The 24,230-nt window shown below is 37.9% G+C and overlaps 1 protein-coding gene across 8 annotated transcripts in view; it reads right to left on the bottom strand.

The window, feature by feature from the left end:
* TMEM131L (transmembrane 131 like) overlaps positions 1-24,230 on the bottom strand; it is a 170,717-nt gene that overhangs the window by 26,997 nt on the left and 119,490 nt on the right. For 7 of the 8 annotated variants that reach the window (XM_003822591.6, XM_024928630.4, XM_008976170.5 and 4 more), the window contains 13 exons: positions 24,032-24,185; positions 23,264-23,434; positions 21,830-21,899; positions 20,640-20,757; positions 18,466-18,607; positions 17,047-17,156; positions 15,761-15,833; positions 13,259-13,386; positions 10,937-11,079; positions 7,341-7,527; positions 6,954-7,139; positions 6,224-6,373; positions 5,246-5,874 (listed from right to left, as the gene is read on the bottom strand). In XM_003822591.6, coding sequence (XP_003822639.4) covers positions 5,246-5,874; positions 6,224-6,373; positions 6,954-7,139; positions 7,341-7,527; positions 10,937-11,079; positions 13,259-13,386; positions 15,761-15,833; positions 17,047-17,156; positions 18,466-18,607; positions 20,640-20,757; positions 21,830-21,899; positions 23,264-23,434; positions 24,032-24,185 — 2,261 coding nt within the window. The remainder of the gene's footprint in view (positions 1-5,245; positions 5,875-6,223; positions 6,374-6,953; positions 7,140-7,340; positions 7,528-10,936; positions 11,080-13,258; positions 13,387-15,760; positions 15,834-17,046; positions 17,157-18,465; positions 18,608-20,639; positions 20,758-21,829; positions 21,900-23,263; positions 23,435-24,031; positions 24,186-24,230) is intronic. The other variant, XM_034959296.3, reaches the window with a different exon arrangement.

The following is a 24,230-nucleotide window of genomic DNA, read 5'->3' as shown; positions in this document are numbered from 1 at the left end:
AAACCATCCCCAAAAAGTAATAATGTGCAGACTTTTAGAAAATCAGTAATGCCTTCTATGGGGCCAAGAATCAGGACAAACAATAAAATGAATGTTAACAAGAAGTTCTGCAGTGACTCTGAGAAATTCTAACATGAAAGCATTCAAGAATATGGGATACCAAACACATACGTCATTTACAAATGGGGTCAATCCATGCAATATAGTTTGGTTCTGTGTCCCCACCCAAATCTCATGTCAAATTGTAATCCTCAATGTTGGAGGAGGGGCCTGGTGGGAAGTGACTGGATCATGGGGGCAGACTTCTCCCTGGCTGTTCTCATGATAGTGAGAGAGTTCTCACGAGATTTAGTTGTTTAAAAGTGTGTAGCACTTCCCCCTTCACTCTCTCTTCCTCCTGCTCCCACCACGCAAGACGTGCTTGCTTCCCCTTTACCCCTCCACCATAACTGTGTTTCCTAAGGTCTCCCCAGAAGCAGAAGCCTGTACAGCCCACAGAACTGTGAGCCAATTAAACCTCTTTATAAATTATCCAGTCTCTGGTATTTCTTTATGGCAGTGAAAAACAGCCTAATACACCAAGTCATCCTATTAAGTGTGCAACTTCCCCATGATCTCACTGAGTAAGAGTGTTTGTACCACAGTTAAAAATCAAAAACAAATGGAAAGAACACTAATAATAATAAAGGGGGCAGGAGAAGACGTTGGGAGGTGCATATGTTAATGCCCTTCACGGTGGTAATGGTTTCACGATGTACACTTATTCCCAAACTCATCAAGACGCATACATTAAGTATGTACAGCTTTATAGGTCAGTAATTCCTTTTAAAAGTGGTTAAAAAACAGAAACAAATGGAAGAACAAGAAACAAGTGATCTCCTCAGTAACCTGCTTAAAGTTGAACTGTCTCAAATCTAATCACAATCACGTGGTCTGTTTTGAATAAACCATTAAATCTTCATTTCAAGTTAATAGTATCTGTAAGTAAATAGGAACATTTTTGGAATTTCTGCAAATACCAATAATTTCAGAAAGGTGAGGAATCTAATTCAGTGAAAACTTTCAGGTACTGTTAAGCTCAAGGCTTGAGCTATTATCAAATTTAATTATACCTTTACATTATTACAGGTAGAAATCCGTGAAATAATTTGCTCACTATTTCTCCTTGGTAGTGCTGCGGCCAACCATAGCTTGTCTTTAGCCATAATTCTAATCTACATTTTGATCAGACAGTGAAAATGGTTACAAACATTTAAAAAGAGCTATATTCACAAGATCATTTACATTACACATAAAGCCCCACTCTTGTCAGATGACCAAGAGGTTCTGGAACGTGTAACGAATGTTTGACAAGTTTAACTGTTTGACAGTTGTTTGACAAGTTGATGCCAAAAAACAAGTGTAGAAAAACAGAGCCCTAAAGAATGTCAGCAGACTTTATTTCTATTGAGAATTTTAATTAATTGTTTACTACAGGCCTCTCCGAAGCAGGCAGGGGAAATGGAGTAGAAAAGGGATAGACACATTTTTTTTTTTCATTTTTTGTTTTTGCTTTTATTTTTGAGACAGGGTCTCACTCATTGCCCAGGCTGGAGTGCGGTGGCACAATCACGGCTCACTGCAGCCTTGACCTCCTGGGTTCAAGTGATTCTCCCACCTCAGCCTCCCAAGTAGCTGGGACCACAGGTCCATGATCATGTACCACCATGCCTGGCTACATTTGGCTACTATATATATACATATACTTCTTTTGGTAGAGATGGAGTTTCACCAGGTTGCCCAGGCTGGCCTGGAACTCCTGGGCTCAAGTGATCTGCCCATCACGGCCTCCCAAATATGACACATTTTCTATTACTTACAAAATATTCTGTTTCTCGATGGCAAGTATGTAGTCAAAGCCATTCATACATACCCTAGAACATTTTCTTCTCACACAATAAGCCACACCTGGGGGTGGGGGGAAGCCTCAGAATAGGAGAAGGCAGATTATTCAGGTGCCTCCAGGAGTTCTGATAGGTTAGGAAAATCACTTAAGGTATTCTTAAGAGGCGGGACTGTCCCCACCTTTCCCTTTTTCCCTTTAAAGGCAATCTTATGACTAGAATGGTTTCTACAGACCATTTGTATACTTTGGGAGAAATGGCTAAAATGTGGCAAACACACTGAGTGAGTTCCCATTCTGCTGGAATCCTAACTGCCAGTCACACAGGAGACAACGTGACTGGCACTTAGGATTCTCAGCTATCAGGCAGGTTGAGTCCAGCTCAAAGACCAAGCTGTTTTCTTCAGATTCTAGAAAAGATCTTACAATGGAAACAGCACACATTTCACAAAGTAAAATACTTTTCAAAACTAGCAAAGAACTAACGCTCAAAGCTGGAAGTAAAAACTTAAAGGTTCTTATATATATGGTTTTCTCATTCTCAAGCATTCTTTGCACTTGTGACTTACCTGTCAATTATACGCGTTTATCATTTGCCAAGTTATTGCAATGCTTTCCTCTGAAATTCAACAGAGCCCCAAACCCTTAATATTACAAAAAAACTCCAAACCCTCCCTTCAGACTATAATTATCTTTCCCTAGATTTTTCGGTCCTTTCTTATTTTTAATATTTAAAATTCTTGAACAATTTTAAATTGTACATGGATAGCAGGCAATTTATTCACTTTTTAACATCTCGGATATTTTCCCAGGACAGTGCTGTGAACATAAAACAGTCAGAACAAAATGCATGTCCGTGTACAAACCTCCCTGGGAGGAATCTCCTGCTAACATATAACTTCTGTAGACACGTAGAGGACCGTGAATTAGCACCTCTGAATTTGCTGGTCTGAACATGGTGGAAAGCAAAAGTTCTTTCCTCAGCTCTTACTTGATCTGATCAACAATCACTCTGGTACCACTTAACATGCTGCTGATCCAGCCAAACAGTATTTTTAAATTCTGGCAGTGAAAGATTTGTTGCCATTTAAAACATTATAAGCATACTAGTAATCTGTACAGGAAGGAAAGATTCTGGGCAGGTTTACCATCTACAATGATACAGGCAAACTCTATGTTTCCAGACTCCCATATTAAATTTACTCACACTTATTAAAGTGTTATTACCTGCTCATCTTGGCTCAGCTATTGGCATTGAATGTCAAGTACTGGACAGGAGGATCCTGAAGAAGAATTCAAATCCTCTGACCTACTCTGACACTACATTTCTCATCCATGCCTTTATATTTCAACTGCTTTAAAGTATTAAGATATAGAAGGTCCCTCCCATCCATCTACCACACTGCCACGGGCATTGCATCTTGCAGGCACATATCTCTTGTGGGCACAAGGGATCACGGAAGAAGCACTTCTGGAGGGAGGATTCCCTCAACTCTAATTTCAAGTGTGTGCAAAGTCATCCTATGTCAAAGACTGTGCTCAAGCCTAAAAGACTCACGTAACAGGGGAAATGTCCAACAGGGCTCACTCCATAATTCACCTTTTCACAAATGTTTTGTATTCTAGACCCCAGAGAGTGTCTGGGAGAGAAACAGAATAAGACACCCAATCACCCCATCATAATACATCCACAGACAAGGTATGCCATGGTTTGATTTGAAGATCTGGGTGAACTGCATTACCAGGGGGCATACTCACACGCCAGGTGGAGGAGACAGGGCACAGTGTCCACCCTGCAGACATAAGTCCACTTCAGGCGTGTGCACCACTGCCAGGGGAAACGGTACAAACAGGTTGGACTAAACGCACCAAGAATGCATGTGTGCAGCTGCCTAGACCACATTCCCCTCAGAGGACTCCAACTTTCTTTTAAATTAGAAATGTCCTTATACAGAACATTTAAAATTCAGTTGAGGATTTTCACCAAATGCATAAAAAGCTCATCAGAAGTAGTCAATTCATAATATTTCTGTACCTCTTCTCCAATATCAAGAAGTGAAAAAGATGAAGTTATATTTAGATGCTTCAAATAAGACAAAAGGTGACTGAGTTTTCCAGATTAAAAATTGTCAAAAATCTGACCATAGGCTGGGAGCAGTGGCTCACACTTGTAATCCCAGCATTTTAGGAGGCCAAGGCAGGCAGATTGCTCGAGCTCAGCCTGCCTAACATGGTGAAACCCCATCTCTACAAAACAGTACAAAAATTAGTTGGGCATGATGGCATGTGCCCGTAGTCCCAGCTACTCAGGAGGCTGGGATGGGAAAATGGCTTGAGCCCGGGAGGTGGAGGCTGCAGTGAGCCAAGATTGCGCCACTGCAGTCCAACCTGGGTGATAGAGCCAGACTTATTTCAAACAAACTAAAACAAATCTGACTATAACAGGTACAGAAATACGTATATTAAAATGGTCAGGGTGGACAAAAAAAGAAAATAAATAAGCACAGGCCCTTATGCTAGAGGCCAAAGGGATCTATTAAAGGATAATGACAATTCCCAATGGAGGTCATCCTCCTAGTCTACTTTGGCTTGTATTTTCCTTAACTGTTTTTGGTACATGAGAACATCTGTCTTCTTTTAACCAAGGAATACAATTAGAGAAGAACCAGGGCCAGGAAACCTGAGATGGTGGCAGCTGTTAAATAAAATAGCTGAAGTTTTGTTCAGTCAGAAACATTTCATGGGCTGATTAATTTTTACAGATAGTCTGAAAATCTGAGTTAAAAAAAATAATTTAGGCCAGGTTCGGTGGCTCACGCCTATAATCCCAGCACTTCTGGAGGCCGAAGGGGTGGATCACTTGAGGTCAGAGTCTGAGCCCAGCCTGGCCAACATGGTGAAACTTCGTCTCTACTAAAATTACAAAAATTAGCCAGGTGTGGTGGCACACACCTGTAATCCCAGCTACTCGAGAGACTGAGGCAAGAGAATCACTTGAACCCAGGAGGCGGAGGTTACAGTGAGCCAAGATCACACCACTGCACTCTAGCCTGGACGACACAGCAAGACTCCATCTCAAATAAATAAATAAATTAGAAAAAGGTGTCCATGTCATCCCAACAAGAAAATATGATATTCATAGTCTTCTAAACTTATGTACTAAAATTTAAACCTCTTAGTCACAACATTTTAAAAGCTTGATGTCTTGTCTTGAACTTTTCATTTTGTCTTTTTTCAACATTTAAACCTTTGCTAAAACTCAGCATCCACAATTAAAACTAACGGTCACAGGTGAGAACAATTCCATTAAAAACAGACTGGGTACAAACAGGAGAGAATTATCAAAGGGGATGAAAAGATTACCATTATTTTTCCTGGAAATTTCTGGCAAGTCTGGCTGGTGGTACTGAGGTGAGTTTCTTGGTAAATGGTTTTCAGGTAGTTTCTTGGAGGTCTTCAGTGGACACAGCTCCCGTTCCTTGAACTCGGCTGTGTTCTCTGAAGTTTTAATGTCAGTTTCCTTAGGAAACATACATGTCTGTATTCCCTCCTTCATATTACATTCTGAAGAAGGATTATTGAAAACAATTGTGTTTTTCAGTGTGTTTTCTTCTTTATTCAGTAAGTTTTTGGGAAGGGTTAAATTCTTCTGCAGGTTGACATTTATGCCACTTGCATATTTGAGGCTGATCCAGTTCTCACCCATGGCATCAGTGCAAATGTCCTCTTTAGCAGCAGGCAGTGAGCTGCCCAGGGGTGAAGTCTGTTTTTCCTCAGTAGTCGTGCTGGTGCTGCTGGCCGCAGCTGTGCTGGTTTTGTGTTTACTGTAATACACTGAGCATTTGTGCTTCTTCTGAGAATGACCATAGGTGGCTGGGCTCCTCTTTGCAGCATTCTGGATCCTGCTTTGGGGAGTGTTCACTGGAAGGCAGTTCTTCCCCCTGCCTTTATCAGAGGGGCCATATGTATCGAGAAAGTTCTTGCAATTGCTTCTGAATTTAAGAAGAAAAACATTTAGCATAGAGGCAAATCAAATCAAACTCTACTTGTCCGCTTCCATATCCATGAGAAAAGGGTAGCAATCAGTACTGACTGTAAGTTTTACCTTCCCTTCTTCCAAAGCTCCAAGAGTTTTCTGCCAATGAGAATACCCATCAACTAAGTCCTTGCATGGAGACTATCTCATAATAATAATGGGGCAGCTGTTCACATAATGACTTAAAATTTTATGAAAGCAAATGTGGAATCAAAATTTATGTTTACTTAAAATTAAATCAGAAATGAGTAATATCAAAAGTGAGAAACCACCCCCGCTCCCAACCACACTATAAGAATTCTTACTTGTAAGAATGGGGGCTGATTACATCCACAGGACCATTGTTTTGCTGTGAAGAGGAGCTAGCATTTTGCCTCTGTCTTGTTTTCATGAATTCCATGAGAATGTACTGTGCTTGTTGGAAGGCTATTAAAATCACACCCAACAGGGACAAACTGAGGAAGAAAGCAACAAGGTTCAGTATTGCATGGTTCTGACTGGCATTCAAAAGACTAGTTTCATTACAGAAGAGTGGGGAATGATTTAAGAAAAACATCTGAAGATGCAGTATTAAAATTCCCTAAGATTTATCACATCATTTCTGATGTTCCTTAAAGATTAAACACACACACAAGTTTCCAAAATTGTGCATATTTATAAATTTGACATTACAATTCCATTTTTATGAAATCACTCAAAAAGGGTCATTCCAGCCTCCTAATCTCAAATCATCACTGCATGAGCTAACACAAGTAATTAACATTCATATCATCCACCATGACTGCCTATGAACATACTATATATGGAGCACAACTGTCTATGATACTTCTAGGTCCTATGACTCTCTTACGATTAGTTTACTATAACCTTAAAGTGTACCAGTGAATACTTCATGTATGTCACAGTTCTTGAAGCAGTAACAATTCCACTCAATTCATATACTTTGACTACAGTCGGGCAGTTCACGTTTTCACACAACTTGCCTGGATGACTTCTCTACTCAGTGAGAGAACAAGGGAGACAGTAGTGGTTTACCTGACAAAGAAGACCGTGAGCCTCCAAAATGACTCCTCCCAGCTGGGTCCTGGAACCACGTCTGCACACAAGGGCAACAGGTGATGAGGGAGAGTCACATTGAGAGTGAAGCGAAATTCTAGGTCCGCTGCGGTTACAAGACTTAGGTCCCGAATTACCCAGGAGGAGGTAAAGTCTGGAGTGAACCTGAAAATAAGAGTCATCTTTATGAACTTTTAATTGTTTTAATTTTAGCCACAAGGCAAAATAATGACAACACATCTTACTCCTACAAAAGAAATATTTACATTAAAACAACATAAGATGTCTTAACAATAGAAAAAGTTTTCCTCCTCACATTGTTAAATGCACCACAAAACTGAAATCAAGTTAAAGCCCAATGCTTACACAATGCTGATATCGCGGGATGTGTTTGGGTCCAGGGAAAACTGATGACAATCCAGCACCTCGAATCCATAACCTTGGCAGTTATACCCATTAATTTTCAGAGACGAAACAGTTATAGGAAGAGGTCCAATATTCTCAACTTTAAAGTTCTTTGTAATAGATAAAATTTGCTTACTGTCTTTCAGTTCTAATGGGAACCAAAAAAAGATATTTAGTATATGTGAACTATAAAATTTATTTAAAATAATTTATCGGATCGATATTTATTGAATAAACCAAACCATGATCTACATTACTAAAATGCGAAAAAAATCCAACATAAGCTCAAAGTATGATTTCTACCTAATTTCTAGAACAATTATAGATTCTGTTCTAGGATATAACAGAGATACTTAAGTAGGCAAGACTTTTCTTACATGAAATGCTCTACCAAGATACAAAAAGTAACTAAAATCTCTTCTTTGGTCCCTTTACTTGTTAAAGGTTAAGGTTAAAAGTTGGTTCTTCTCAAAAGTCAAATAGTTTGATTTACTATAAGCCACCATATGCCCCATGCCCTATAATTCTCACTCACATTGAACCAGGCACCAGTTAAGAGGATGTATAAGTGCTTCTGTATAAATCCATCACAGCTGCTAGAAACACAGTTCAAACCTGTGCTATACTATTACAAGAACACATTTTATACTGAGTTTGAAAAAAGAAAGATTATGACAATTTTAAAATATCCTTGTGAATTTATAACACACAATCTATCCCACATAAGGACTAATATTTTATCTGGTTCTACAGGTGTTTGTTTGTTTGTTTTAGACACAGGGTCTCACTCTGTTGCCCAGGCTGGAGTATAGTGGTGAGATCATAGCTCACTGCAGCCTTGAACTCCTGGACTCCAACAATCCTCTGACCTTAGCCTCCCAAGTAGCTAGGACTACAGGCACACTCCACCACAGCCAGGTAATTAATTTTTTGTAGAGATGGGGTCTCACTATGTTGCCCAGGCTGGCCTTGAACTCCTGGGCTCAAGCAATCCTCCAACCTCAGAAACCTAAAGTGCTGGGATTACAGGCATGAGCTATGGCGACAGGTCTGGTTCTATAGTTTTTATATTACTTCTTAATTCTATCATTCAAAGTCAACTCTAAATAACTGAATGAAAAAATGGAATAATAAATATTGTAAAGAAGAATTTGGAATGTAAAATTACTAACAAATCTTTTTTTTTTTTTTTTGAGACAGTCTTGTTCTGTCACCCAGGCTGGAGTGCAGTGATATAATCTCAGCTCACTGCAAACTCTACCTTCCAGTTTCAAGCAATTCTCTTGCCTCAGCCTCCCAAGTAGCTGGGATTACAGGCATGTGCCACCACACCCAGCTAATTTTGTATTTTTAGTAGAGACAGGGCTTCACCACATTGGCCAGGCTGGCCTCAAACTTCTGGTCACAAGTGATCCGTCTGCCTCATGCTCCCAAAGTGCTGGGATTATAGGTATGAGCCACCATGCCTGGCCTCTAATAAATCTTTTCAAACTCAGTGCCCATTTAGTATAGTTTTCTAAAACAAACAAAAATCTACTCAGCCATTAAAATAGTCCTACAAATTATCCAATGGTTTCACCAGCCAGGTTTCTCTGTAGAAAACATAGTTACACTAAAATGCTTTCAGTGTTTTTATAAAATTAAAAATAGTAATAGGAAAATAAGAATTCACTAAAAGCATTTTACATTGTTTATTTCTGTTTCAGTTCCTGAGGAAGTTGCTGAAACTAACATAAGTAGTTTAAATACATGCATAATTCTAAAATTTTCTAGTGCAATATGTTAATGTATTTCTAAATCTGCACTGTCTGATACAGTAGCCATTAGACACATGCAGCTATTTAAACTAAATTTCAAATTAATTTCATCAGTCACACCAGTTATTTTTATTTTTGATGTTTTTTTTTTTTTTTTCTGAGACAGGGTCTCACTCTGTCACCCACGCTGGAGTGCAGTGGCATGATCGTAGCTCACTGCAGACCAGCTCTCCTGGGCTCAATCAATCCTCCCACCTCTGCCTCCTGACTAACTGGGACTACAGGCATCTACCACCATGCCTAGCTAATTTTCTCTTATTCTTAGCAGAGATGAGGTCTTGCTTTGTTGCCCAGGCTGGTCTCAAATTTCTGAGCTCAAGAAATCTTTCCACCTTGGACTCCCAAAGTGCTGGGATTATAGGCGTGAGCCACCACACCCAGCAACTAGTTATTTTTAAAGATTTATTTTTTTCTTTTTCCTTTTTTGAGATGAAGTCTTCACTCTTGTCGTCCAGGCTGGAGTACACCGGCACGATCTTGGCTCACTGCAACCTCCGCCTCCTGGGTTCAAGAGATTCTCCTCTCTCAGCCTCCCAAGCGACACCATGCCTGACTAATTTCTGTATTTTTAGTAGAGAAGGGGTTTCACCATGCTGGCCAGGCTGGTCTCGAACTCCTGACCTCAGGTGATCCACCTGCCTCAACCTCCCATAGTGCTGGGATTACAGGCATAAGCCACCATGCCCGGCCATTTTAAAAGACTTCTTAACCACATGTGGCTAGTGGCTGTCTTGGAGGACACAGATAGAGAATATTTTCATCATCACAAAAAGTGCTATTGGTTAGCACACTTTTGATGTTTTCTCCAGTCATCATTTCAGTGATTTTCTGTGGTTAGGTAACTGACAGCCAAATTAACTGCTTCATGTATTTATTTTAAATATTTAACAGTACTCTGATAATTTAGCAATTACACAATCTTTTTTCCCTCTGTATCTTTTTTGTTTGTTTTAGAGAGGGGGTCTTGCAGTGTTGCTCAGGTTGGCCTAAAACTCCTAAGCTCAAGTGATTCTCCCACCCTGGCCTCTTGAGTAGCTGGGACTACAGGTGCTGATATGGTTTGGATCTGCGTCCTCACCAAAATCTCATGTTCAATTCTAATCCCCAATGTTGGAGGTGGGACCTGATGGGAGGTCAATGGATCATGGGGGTGGTCTCTCATGGTTTAGCACCCTCCCCCAACTCCCGCAATGCTGTCACTGTGATAGTGAGTTGTCGTGAGATCTGGTTGTTTAAAAGTGTGTGACACCTTCTCCCCTCTCGTGCTCCTGCTTTAGCTATGTAAGATGTGCCTGCTTTCCCTTCATCATCTGTCATAATTGTAAGTTTCCTGAGGCTTCCTCAGAAGCTGAGCGGATGCCAGCATCATGCTTCCTACACAACCTGCAGAGCCATGAGCCAATTAAAACTCTTTTGTTCATAAATTACCCAGTTTCAGGAATTTCTTTACAGCAATATGAGAACAGACTAATAAAGGCCTGCACCACTATCTAACTTATGTCTATTATCTAAGTTGAGTTAAATATCTAAAGATACCACTCTAATCCAGGGGTACCAGCCTATATATGCTCAAATGTTTGCCTGATTTAATTATTTGCATCAATACAATGAATTTACTATAAATTTTTAGAATTTAAAAATTTAAAATTTTAGAATTTAAAATTTAGAATTTATAGAATCCTTTCACTCTCAGCTTTAATGCCAACCTCCCCTGTCAGAGTGCCACACATATGAACTCACGTCTACGGCAGTCCATCAGCGTGGACTCGGGCACCTTAAATCGGAGTGAGCCTCCTGCACCAGGAAGTCTTCCACCCACTTTTAATAACTCTCTTGCTCCAAATCCTTCCACGCCAATCATGTCAATAACAGTCAAGTTATTCCTGTAGTGAAAGGAAATAGATATAAAAAGGCATTACATGGAGTCACAAGGTACAATGTACTTGAATTTAAATATTCCCAGTTATCAAGAATATTTTTAAACTTTTTTGAAGTTTTAAAAAAGAAAATCAATTTAAATAGTGTGGTATCTTCTTCCATCTCACAGAATAAGGGTGCAGCCATAGGCAAGAAAAGCTGCCACTGCCAAGTACCAAAGTGAGCTGACGGCAGCAAGAACATGTAAACAATGATGACCCCCTTCCAACCACAGCCCACACATGTAGCCTCATATATTTTTCTAATAACTAGAAACCAGGGTAGTGATCAGACATTCAAGAAAAAAAAACTGAATAAATAAACTGGGGGACACAGACAAACACTAACAAATTTAGACAAAATGATAAAACTTATTTACAGGGTGAATTAAGGTGTTTTCATAGTAATCGTAAGAAATTCTGCCTTAGGGATGATACTAGACATAAAATTCTACTGTTTCTTTTGAAGTGAAGATTTAAAATATTACCCCATAAATAACATGTATCTAGTCAGGTTTTTATCAAATAGTAATTCAGACTAGCACGTGTCTTTTCATTAGTTGAAATTCCAGGACAAAAAGGTGGAAATTATTTTTTTTTTAATTTTTATTTATTTATTTAGGAGATAGGATGTTGCTCTGCTACCCAGGCTGGGGTGCAGTGGCATGATCACGGCTCACTGCAGCCTCAACCTCCCAGGCTCACGCAATCCTCCTACCTCAGCCTCCCAAGTAGCTGGGACAACAGGCAAGCATCACCATGCCAAGCTAATACTTTGTATTTTTGTAGGGACGAGGTTTCACCACATTGCCCAGGCTGGTCTTGAACTCCTGGGCTCAGGTGATCTGTCCACCTCAGCCTCCCAAAGTGCTGAGATTACAGGCATAAGCCACTACACCTGGCCTGGAAGTGATTTTTAAATGATGCATATTGGAGTGAAAGCCACTCCTCATAATGTAAATACTATAGAAGCAGCAAGATAATTCATTTACTTTTGTAATTATATAGAATACACTGAAATAGCTTTACATCTTTAAAGGATTAAAAAGCCTTTATTAACCATTTAAAAACCTTTAAGTGATGGGGCAATAGATGACTGATGTTATTTACAGGACAGAAACCACCGAAAGTAAATTAATTTCTACAAAAAATTTAGACTTTCTTTTCAAGCCTGAGATAGTTCAACCTGGGATGAAATAAAGTTTGTATCTGCACTTCCTAGGACCTTAGCTCTTCAAAGAAGAGTCGGTTTAAATGAAACACTAAATCAAAAAAAAATTAATAAACAAAAAAAGAAACACTAAGTCAACAGGTCATCAAGTATTTTTAGTTAAAATGCTTAATGAATAAACTCTTAAGAACTTTAACTTTTTTTAGTATCATTCATTTGCAAAAGAACAAACTTATATATTAAAGAAAATTCTGAATAATAAATTTTTTGCCAGGTGATCTGATACTACAAGTTTTGAAAAAATAACTCAAATGTCATTTATTAAAAATTAAATTTGTGTTGGACTTCTCACTGATGAGGAGAGCTTCAAGATATATCTGTATTTACTGTAAATTTTTAAAAGACTCTCAAGACTACCTAAAGATGAAAACAATTTAAAAATAAAACACATTAAGCATGCTTAAATCAGTCAGCAGTAACTCATTTCAAAGGAAGAAAAGGAATAAAAAGAGCCAATGGGCTCAATGAAACACCTTTTCTATTATCCTTTGGGCTACTGAGAATTTCAGAAGCAAAAAAGAGATGAAAGTGATATAAGTTTGTTCAAATACTAAAGACTGAAAATATCTACAGCAGTCCTTTAATGATCTTTCTATGCTAAGGACAGAGGAGTAGATCTGCATGAGTGTGTTCTGCCTTTTGAGACAGCACAGACGAGAAGCTGTGTGGAAAGCACTACCTCTCCTGGAGACATGCACGCACACTCCCTATTGGAGAAGAGAGGAGACTGAGGCCCTGGGGATTACATGTCAAGCCTCCAGTGACCTCTTTCTCAGCTTCCACTTCTTCCTACCCTGCAACACAGCCTTCATCCTGAAGGTCTGACTGAGAAGTGAACGTCAACTATCAGCTAAAGAGATTTACACAGATGAGTCATCGAGAAAGAAACAGATTCTACAACAGGAACACACCTACCGGATTAGTATGAGTGAGGTAACTTTTCCATAGTCAGCGGGTGTGAAAACTACGCCAACCCTTTTCATTTCCAAAGGCTGCAGATGTAAGTGGAGGATGCCAAACCTGGATTCCTCAGAATGCGTACCCTGCAAATTAACAAATAAAACCATGTCATACTCCTAGAAAGCAAGCTTCCATTGTCATTAAGTGCATCCTAGAGTTTAAACACGATTGCTTCTCTTTTAGTGTCCAGATTTGATCATCCTAATCAACCTGTTAGAACTTGCTTATCCTGAGAGTTCACTCCAATAAACAGCTTCTGAGCCATAGCTAAGAAATATAGGCAGAGACTACAAGACAACCTCACACAGATGCTGGAGAGGGGATTTGCTTCCTGGTTTGAATGGAAGTTGGGGCTAGAAGCTTTCTACACAAAGATGCTTTGAATGTACAACATCAATCAGAAAACAGACCCAACAGCCTCTGCTTGAATGCTAGAGCAATCTGACAAGACCACTCACCCACCACTGGACAACCCAAAGATCTCTTTATATAAATTCTTTATACTGAATTTAAGTTTATATACTTAGATACTTTATTATATTTAGTATCTCCAGTCAGAAGAAAGATCTTTATTTATTCACATCTTCCTCTATTTTCTCCAAGATGTCATGTTTTTTTTTTTTTTTTGGCATAAAACTTGTGCTCTAAGTTTAGTATCCAAGGTTTAATTCTTTTTATCTTTTTGGTAAGTGGACTTTCCCTCTTTCCACGGCTTTTTCTAGCTCCATCTCACTAAAAACAATGCAATGTATCATTTCTTAGAGCTAATATATAATCCTGAAGAATATTATTTCTGTTTTTAACTTTTATCTTTCAGTTATTGCTAGTGTTACCCATGCCATCTGAAAAAAAGAATAGTAATAGTATTTGATTATTTGATTCATTTTTATTAGAATTATAAACTCCATGAAGGAAGAAACCCTGCTTTACGCAGGTAATATGAATACTGAATTTAAAAGCTGCTGACTTTTGGTGTTAAACTTATAGTAAAAACAGCACCTCTATTAAATGGTTCTTATATGCCAGGCACTGACATTTTTAGGGTATATAAAAAATTCCAATGTTCTTAACCCAAGGAACTATATTTCTAAAAGCAAATCAGCAAAATCAAAATGCAGGAAGCCTTTCTTTACATGATGAAGAATTCTAATAACAATTTTGAGTTAAATTTTAACTCAGTGTTTTCAAGGCACTGATATTAACTATTCTTTTCGTCAATGTAATAAATTAACAATAGTAATAATTTCTCTTATCCCAAAATATATAATATTTCTTGGGAAAAATAGTCATAGATAAAAACTTTTTCCAAATGAGTTGCATCATCTGTTCACATCTAAATAGAATATTTAGATTTAAAATAAATGGGCATTATTTTTGGAATTTCAAGCTATACATGATTCAATACCAGTGAGGCAAGATATCATTTAGTATTTTGGACTAATTATCCTGAATAGCCTTGAAGACCTCCTGGTGGAGAAAATGAGAAGGAGAGAGAGGGGCAGACTCACTAACAAGAATAAGACCACACCTGGGTGCATGGCTTCACCACTCCCCCCAACGCTCGCCCAGTGCTGCCTCAACACTTAAGAAAAGAAAGGAGAGTCTGTGGTAATGGGTTATCTGTGGTCTTCCTCCTTCTGTTACTGAAAGTAATCTAGAGCCAACAGTATATTTTTGGAGGGATAAAGATAAAGAAGAAAATACCCAAGGCGCTTAAATATAGTGTAGTAAAACTAGAGTTATCCGCATATGTGCGTTTACATGTGTATGTATGTAGTTTTGTCAACAGATGCTCCACTTTTGAATTGATCTCAAACACAGAATACCTGTAAGGCCAACACTCAGCTGTATATAAATAGCCACGGAATGACTGAGTGGAAACTGAGAAGTAAGGCTGCCAAGTCCCCAGGCAAATAGCATCTTCACCACATGACATGTTTACTCCTACTCCTAAGTATTTGGGCAAGACCTCATGATTGCCCACAGGCTTAAGAATTTTAGAGTAGTCCTTTTTTATAGATAAGGTAAACATCACAGAAATTGGGTGACTTGCTAAAAACAGGAACACAGTTTAGTAAGAGAAGATTTTTTTTAATGTATTTGTTTTTCCTTATCTTGCCCTAAAAAAGAATTTGAGGGCCAAGGAATCTTAAGAGAATTATAAATTCTGGGGTCTCAAGTTTCATGGTTTTCTACAAAGCTCTGTTCAACTGTTATTTCTTTACTCACATGATTCTAAATCATCAAATTAAAATGATTTAGAGCTAACATAAACCCAGCTCCTACTGCACTAGTTAACTGGAAAAATCTGCTATGTATTGTTAATGCCCAGAGAATCAAAATAAAAGAGCCATATATAGTACATAAAAGACATTTTAAACATAAATCAATGAGGCCCGTATGCTCATGTGTCTAGTTTGTCGGCATTCTTTTTTCTGTTTTAGGATAACATCCTACCAGGTAAGGGCAAGCTTCGGTGAGCTGGAATTCACCAGTTGTGAAATTAATCATCTGCATATCAGTGCCAAACCTATAAGGAAAAAAGCAAATGTTTAAAACAGCACTCACATCTGCCAGTAAAGAAAGATTTAATAAGTGTGTGCACATATATGCATTTATACATAGGTGAGTACATTTGCACACACATACACACAAAATTCATCCCATCCTGTCCACCCGACATTCCACCCCACATTCCCACCCAACTCCACCCCACATTCCCACACCCATATCTGCCATATTGTCAGTGATCAATAAATATTGCTAAATGAATGACTTTGGCATCACAGGATATAAGGAAGCATATGGTGACAGAAGCTCTAAATATAAAGCAACTTTTTTGAAAAAAAAAAGTGACTCTCAACCAAAGGCAATTTTATCCCACGGGAAACACTGGGCAACGTCTGGAGACATTTTTGGTTGTCACAGCTGGGGGAGATCCTACTGGCATCTAGTGGGAGAAGCCAGGAATGCTGCTAAACATCCTTCAACACACAAGATGGCCCCTCCCACCCCCACCAAACAGAATGGTAGAACCATCTGCTCCAAAATACCAATACTGCGAAAGCTGAGAAACCCTGGGATAAGGGTGGGTCTTACTAAACGAGAAGCTGGAAACATTCTAAGTAAAACTGTGATTGTGTGAAAATAAGATATAACAGACATGAACTAATTATCATCTCTTCCTGTTTAATGCTAGACAAGAATACACATTCAGCCCTCTGCATCTGCAGGTTCCAAACCTGCAGGTTCAACCAACCGCAGGTGGAGAACCCTCAAATAAGGAGGGCCAATTTTTCCATCAATGGTTTTAAAGGACTTGAACATCCTTGAGATTTTAGTATCCGAGGGGGTCCTGCAACCAACTCCCCTGCAGATATGGAGGGCCAATTGGACTAAAACACTAAACTTATTTATGCTGCCCAGAAATCACCATGATTGTGAGTCTAAATGTTAGGAGTATATGTGAAAAAACATGATAAAGGTTCCCTAGCTAAAGAAAAGGATCTGTTGGTTAGTGGACTTCGCATAGTAACACTGAAGATGCCACATAACACACAGAGCCAGGTAGTTCCATCAAATCACATGCACCAAGGGGCAGGATGCCCAAGGTCCATGAGCTAATGGGTTAATACTGTGTCCACATCCACACACAGGTCCTGGTTGAAAAAGTGTAGGACATTAAGTAATTCTAAGTCTTCCCAAGTACTTTCCAAACTGCCTCTCAGAAAAAGTCTTCATACCATCTGTGGAGCAGGTGCACTAGGGCTTCGGGTTTAGGGTACAAGGAGAGAGGCAGGAGCTGCAAGGAGACCGGCCAAGAGGACGGGTTCTGCACCACAAAGTACTTGACCTAGGTGTGAGGAAAGAAAAGTTAAAACCCCGAGAGGGACACAGCATCCCTCCTGAGATATTCTGGCCAAAAAGCATAACCTAATCATGAGGAAACGTCACGTAACTCCAATCAAGAAACATCATAGGAAATAAATGGCCAGTACGCTTCAAAAATGTCTATGTCATAAAAGGCAAAGAACAGCTGGGGAAGATTAAAGGAGACTAAAAAGAGCTGCCAATGAAATGAGAAATCCTGGACTGGATTCTGAACCAGAAAAAAAAAAAATGCTGGAAAGTATGACAGTGGGATATCTGAAAACACTTGATCTACATATACTGTATATATGTAGTATATATACATATATACTGTATATATTTAGTATATATACATATATACTGTATATATTTACTGCAGATTAAATAACAGCATCATGATTGTTGCATTTTCTGATTTTGATCATTATACTATGGTTCAGAAAAAAGCCCTCGTTCTTAAATAATTCACACTGAAAGTTAGAGGTAAGGGCATAACATCTGACACTCAGATGGCTCACAAAGATACATGTATGCAGAAAGAGAATGTTCAAGCAAGTGTGGCAAACATTAAAAATTGATGAATCTTTGCAAAAAGATTCTTTTCTTTTTGCAAGCTCCTGATTTTCTTTTTGGGAGCTCCTGATATACTACTCTTGAAACTTTTCTCTAAGTTGAAATCATTTAAAAATAAAAAGTTAAAAAACAGCCTAAGGATGTCATCCCTAAGAAAATCTATGAGCACCTGATAAGTCATACATTATAATTCATGTCACGTGTGGTATAGAGTTCTTAGCCATGAGACTTATGAGACATAAATGGAAGTCGGCTGGAGGCACGTCCTTCCCTTTGCCCAGTCTTCCCGCCACCGGAGCTGGACAAGAGAGGCACAGGCAAGCACCGAAGTCAACACGCTAAGGATGGACAGTAGACAGGGAGAGGAGCCTCAGTCCCTTATGGCATCACAGAGAGCACAACCTGACTCACTCTGGACTTCTCCCCTTTGAGCTTCTTGTTATAAAATGACTCCTAGTTAAGCCAGTCAAGATTTTCTCTGCTGTTTGCAGTTGAGTACTTTCTTAACTGACACATTTATGGAGGGCACACTCAATTCAAAGTCTATTTGTTTCCTGCATTTTCAGTCTGTTTAGAGTTTTACTGCTCATCTAGTTCTTTTGACATCGCCTTAATTTTGGCTTTGAAACGGTAGCTAAAGGTGGACACAATCTGGTACTCTGAAAACCCAAGCACTGGGGAGTCACTGACAAAGAAATGAAAAGACACACTGTCCTCACCATCCTGCTCCTAAGGGCAGTTGCGCTGAAGTTTAACACGAGGCCAGGCTCTGCGATCAAACGAGGCAAAAACAAAACAAAGGACTCAGACTCCTTGGATTTCTTCAAGTGAGCAAATCGAGTTGTTCCCAAAACATTCCTCCTGTTTAATTGATAAAGAAACTATTATGAAAAATATTTTGATATTTAAAAATTTAATATTTAATAATTTTGTTATTTAGGGAAATCACTAAATACTATTCCCACTTAAAGGAAAAGGGCTCTTGGGGAAATGGTTTATTCTAGGTCTGGGGATGGGAAAGTACAAGATTGATCCTAGAAGGCCCTGTTTTACTAGAAAGCAAGGAAGCACTCAAACAACAACAGGAACATGTCAAAGGGCCACACAAGCCAGCCGAAGGGCTCCTACCAGCCAAATTTGGAACAATTTATCATCAAAAATAATAGTGATGGTAAGAGAGTACAACACTGCAACTAAAGAATCAGAGTGATGCTTAAAAGCAAGAGAAACACTCTTTTAGAAAAAAAAAAAATCTGCCAATAAATGTAGAATGAACAAAATAATCAGAAACATCATTTTGCAGCCATTAGTCTAACAATTGATTCTGGCAAGGATTATCAATAGATACTAAAACCATGGGATAAAACATCCTTAGGGAACAGGGCGTTTATACGGTAATTTATCAAATTATCACAGCACAGATTTATTAATTACACAAGGAAAAAGGTATGTACAATGGAGAGTTCTGTCACTCATCACCTAAACCAAGCGACTCAACTCAGCAATGCCAATAATGGAACAGACATTTACGTACTTCCTGATGAGATGAAATAATACAGACACAATTTCAACCAGATAACTCATATTCTTGCCAGAAACATTTAACCAGAACATGAACTTGAGGAAACAATCAGAAAAATTCAGAGTGTGGAATGTTTTATAAAACAACTGGCCTGAACTTTTAAAAAGTATCAACATGATGAAAGATGATGAAAGGCAGGAACACTAGTCTAAAGAAAACTAAGAAAACAAGACAACCAAATGCAATGCATGGCCTTTAAATGGATTCTGGGTTAAAAGAAAAGATAAAGAAAAAAGCAGCTATAATGAACACTACTGGATCAACTAGGGAAAATTTTAACACAGACTGTATATTAAACAATATAATTACATGAATGTCAAGTTTGTTGGGTATGCAATGGTAGTATAGTTATATATAAGAAAATATTCTCTTTAGGAAATAAAGAATTTCCTAATAAAGTACTGAGAGTTGAAGTATGACATCTACAGCTCACTTTTGATGACTCGGCCAAAAGTCTGTGCGTGTATGTGTTTCTATGTGTGTGTGTACACATAGAGAAATAAAGCAAAAGTGATAAAATGTGAACATCTGGTGAACAAAATCTAGATGAGGAATATTTGAGAATTCACTGCACTACCCTCAACTTCTGAGGTTTGAAATTTGTCAAAATTAAAAGCTGGAGAGAAGTATCGATCACTAGAAACTATGGACTGTAATGTCAATAAAATACTGTGTGCAGTCGTTGGCCCTTATGCACAGTTTTGCTTTCCAAAGTTTCAGTTACCTGTGGTCAACTGGGGTCTGAAAATATTAAGTGAAAAATTCCAGAAATAATTCATAACTTTTATATTACACACAGTACTGAGTAGCATGATGAAAGTTCAAGCCGCCCCACTCCATCTTGTCTGGGACATGCAAATCATCCCTCTGCCCTACCTGCCTGCTAATCACTTAGTAGCCATCTCAGTCATCAGGTCAACTGTCCTGGCGTCACAGTGCTTTTGTTCAAGTAGCCCTTATTTGACTTAATAATGGCTTTAAAGTGCAAGAAGAGTGATGCTGACAATTCAGATATGCCAAAGAGAAGCCATAAAGTACTTCCTTTTACCCAAAAAGGTGAAAGTTGTCGACTTAATAGAAAAAAATTGTATGCTGAGACTGCTAAGATTTACAGTAAGAATGAATCTTCTATTTGTGAAATTATGATGAAGGAAAAATAAATTCATGCATAGTATATAGGGTCTGCTACAGTTTCAGGCATCTACGGTGGGGTGAGAGGGGGGTCTTAGAATGTGTCCCCGCAGGTAAGGAGGGACTACTGTAACAGTGTCTCCCCACCACCGAACAAAAAAGAAGACAGTGGAGACGTACTTGCAGACGTCACCATTTTTATATTTCTTCCATCTTTCATACAATTTATTTGCAAGTTCAGAATCCACATTCCAGGTAGATTGATCCAGAGAAAGGCTCCCATTCCAATTAGGATTTCCTAAAAGTTAGATCAGATTCCATATTTAGATTTACAGAAAACATAATTCAATTAGTAAATAATGCCAAGGGCTTAATATTAAACTTCTTAAACTGAGAGGACTGTAGAGTTAATAAATGCCACCTCTGTCTCTGCTGCTTATTTATTAAAAGTCCCTCTAACTCAATGGCAAATGATATCAAATTAAACAAACATGTCATAAAACAAAACTAAATCGAATTATGTAAAGGTAATAACGTAAAAGACACATGGCTCATGAATACAGCCTGAAACAAAATTATACTTGGAACATTTTTAACAGCTTTAAATCTAAAATGCAAAACTCCTTCCACACACATGCTAATCATCAACGAGTGTTCCAGGTCACTATCTAGAGTGCTGAGGGAAAACAGTAGTTCTTGAAGGGGGGCACAGACCAGGAGCCGATCCTAGAGAAGATGCATGTTTATAACTGGTCTATTGTTCACCTCATTCTACCAACAGATTTGTTCTGTCTTGCTAAGGAGGGTATCAGGAAGGAGAGGAGGGAATCTTTAAAAAAAAAAAACAAAACTATACTTTAAAACTCTCCCTAAATATCTCTATAAATCAAAAGACAAAAAAAAAAAAAAAACTCAAAACAAGAAACAGCTTGTACATCAACACTAAGGCCCTTCAGTCTCAAATCACAACTAGCACCATCTGCAAGATGTTTACACTCCTATAACTTAAGTCCTCAAATACAATTCCAAGTTATTTTTACTAACTTCTAGTCAGTTCTTTCATAAAAGAATCAGAATCTTCCAATTTTTCCTATGGGTGCTGTGATGATCGAACAATGTTATTTGAAAAAAAAAAAAAACCCCTTGCGGAAGTACAAGCTACTAGATAATAAAGGGGCATTATTTACAGTACCCCAGGTGTTTCTGGAGGGTTCTTAACAATTTTAAGTCATTCTGTTAATGATCATCCTCTCTACAGAATATGATGCCTTTACAGAACTAATTATTCCATTGACAAATGCTAGTTTTCCTCACTACTTCCCATCCCCCAAACTAGAGTTCTACAGAAAGCCTAAGGGCAAAATACTTACCTGCTTTTGATTTTCCCATGAAATAATGCATGCCACAATGTGCTATCACTTCAAAACCCAGACTCCCTTCCTAGATTGAAAAGTAATATATGAATAACTTAAAACACAGCACTAAACATAAAAATTCTAATGCACTAAAATTCAAAGCAGACATTGGCCTGCACCTCAGTGAACTTCCCTTTAACCACGAGCCAAAAAATTACTTTCTAATTGTTAAGGAATTTTCAGAGAAATCTGAACTGTCTCTCCCTAGGAGGGTCACTGAGTGGATTCTGCAGGCACAATAATCAATGACAATAATGACCCTTGGGCCCACAAGACACCAAACTGCCATCTGAATTAAATAAAGATTATGATCACATGGCTGCACTGAAGCCTGGGCAACAGAGTGAGACCCTAACTGTAAAAAAAATTAAAAATTAAAAAAAGAAAAGATTAGATTAGTCTCAGGACATTCTCAGTGGTCAGAAGCTTTGTTTTTTTTAATTGAACTCTAATCCTCTGGGAAACAGTATGCCAATCTATAACAACTCCTAGCTATTCAGGACATTTAATTTCCCATTTCCTACAGGTACACCTGAAACCTGCCTGCTCCTCCCACACTCTGCTGATATGCATCTCTTGAATAGAAAAAAAATTTCTAAGAAACCACCCCTGCTCAAAATATGGATAAATGGAATTAACCTTACATTGTTTAATTTTAGAATTCCTATCTGTACGCTTACAGCTAGTTAAGCATGAGGCATTTCTAACTATGAAAGATCCACACTATAAGTGAGAAAAAAAATAAAGATGGTTGCATGAATGTTGCATAGAAAAACCAGAACCCAGAGTTATACAAAATAGCTTGGAGCAAAAAGAAGCAAAAATAATAACCAAATGAAAAGAAATAAATATTAAAGAAAGAGACATATTTAAGACGGTCTAAATGAAATATAATTTAGCCACATTTTAGAAAGCATTTTCTTAATTGTGAATCTTTTCAGGCTTTATACTTGGCCCACTAAGCAAATTCAAGGATTACGAGCAACTAAGAGTCACTTAGAAGAGATCCAAATAAAGCATTTAACAATTTAATTTATTAAGTCATTGCAAGTATGTACTAAAAGCCAACCTGTGTTTTCTATAGCAAACACATATTGGTTGCTCTACAAATTTTGGAAATAAATGAAAATGACATCTATTAATCTATTGGTCATGCCTTATTTCATTCAAGAACTTCAAATTACTTTATAAAAAAGAAAACTCTTTCCAAATAAAGATTTTTATGTCTGAACAATTTATCATCCAAGACTGGCCTGGGAATATCCTTCAGTTTCTTAGCCTTAAAGAACGTGAGCTTAACCCAGTTAATAAAACTCAAGCACTAAAGGTTAATAAAAAGCAACAGTAATTAAGAAAACTGTAACACACATATAGTATTGTAGAAAATACCTTGGTTGGTGCTGAATAAATCTGTAGAGGTATTGCAAAAATGGCACCTATGTTTGTAGTCAAAAATACATTGGTGAATAGATTTATGGCAATGTCTTTAACAGCAAGTTTCAAAGAAAATATATTCCAACAGCCTGGAGGTAGAAATAAAGGGCCAGTGAAATTCAGAATCTAAAAAGAAAAGAAGCAAGAGAAATTACTTTTCCTAACACTAATTATGATTAAAATCATTATTAAGTATGATGCTAACATTCTTCTATACTTCAGAAAGTATGATTTTACTCAGTTATTTCCAGATCAAAAGTTGCAATATTTTTATAGAAATGATAGGTTACAAATAATGCTTAAGATGACACTGTTTTAAATTTCACAAAAGTAATCTTGAAATTTCAGTAAGTGATATTTTGCAAAAAACCTACTATTTTATCATGAACCAGGCTCATTTTTATTAATCTTTTTAGAATAATACATATACATAATATTTTTGAATAATGGTAAGAGCAAATAATTTTGAAAGGCTATATCCTGGTCCCTTTGAGCTCTTTTAAAAACAGTTTTTTAAAAAGAGAGAAAGAGAAGTCTCCTAAAAGTAATTCTGAAAATGTTAAAAGAAAAATACATGTTTTAAAAATCATAAAATTTTATATAAATAATAACTTCATAGCATTTGGAATATTTTTTATTATTTTATAGAAATAATTTCACAGCATCTGACCTTAAACAAAGCTTAAAATAAGCTAAAACTTGGGGAAAAAATACTATAGGTACCTTTAACATGTGCTTGGTCTCCTTGGAAAGAAACACATCATTTAATACAACACTACGGTCAAAATGGTTGCGGTACCATATTGACCAAAGTCCTGATGTGTTCTCATGAGTCTCTATGTGAAACTGGGTTGCAGAAGAGTCCATTCTAAAATACCTGTGAACAGACGACATGCATGCTATCAGGCCTGAGTGTGGGACA

The sequence above is a fragment of the Pan paniscus genome, chromosome 3, assembly GCF_029289425.2.
Source record: "Pan paniscus chromosome 3, NHGRI_mPanPan1-v2.0_pri, whole genome shotgun sequence".
Taxonomy (NCBI): Eukaryota; Metazoa; Chordata; class Mammalia; order Primates; family Hominidae; genus Pan; species Pan paniscus.
The sequence above is the reverse complement of the archived record's forward strand: the minus strand, read 5'-3'. Positions and strand labels throughout refer to the sequence as shown.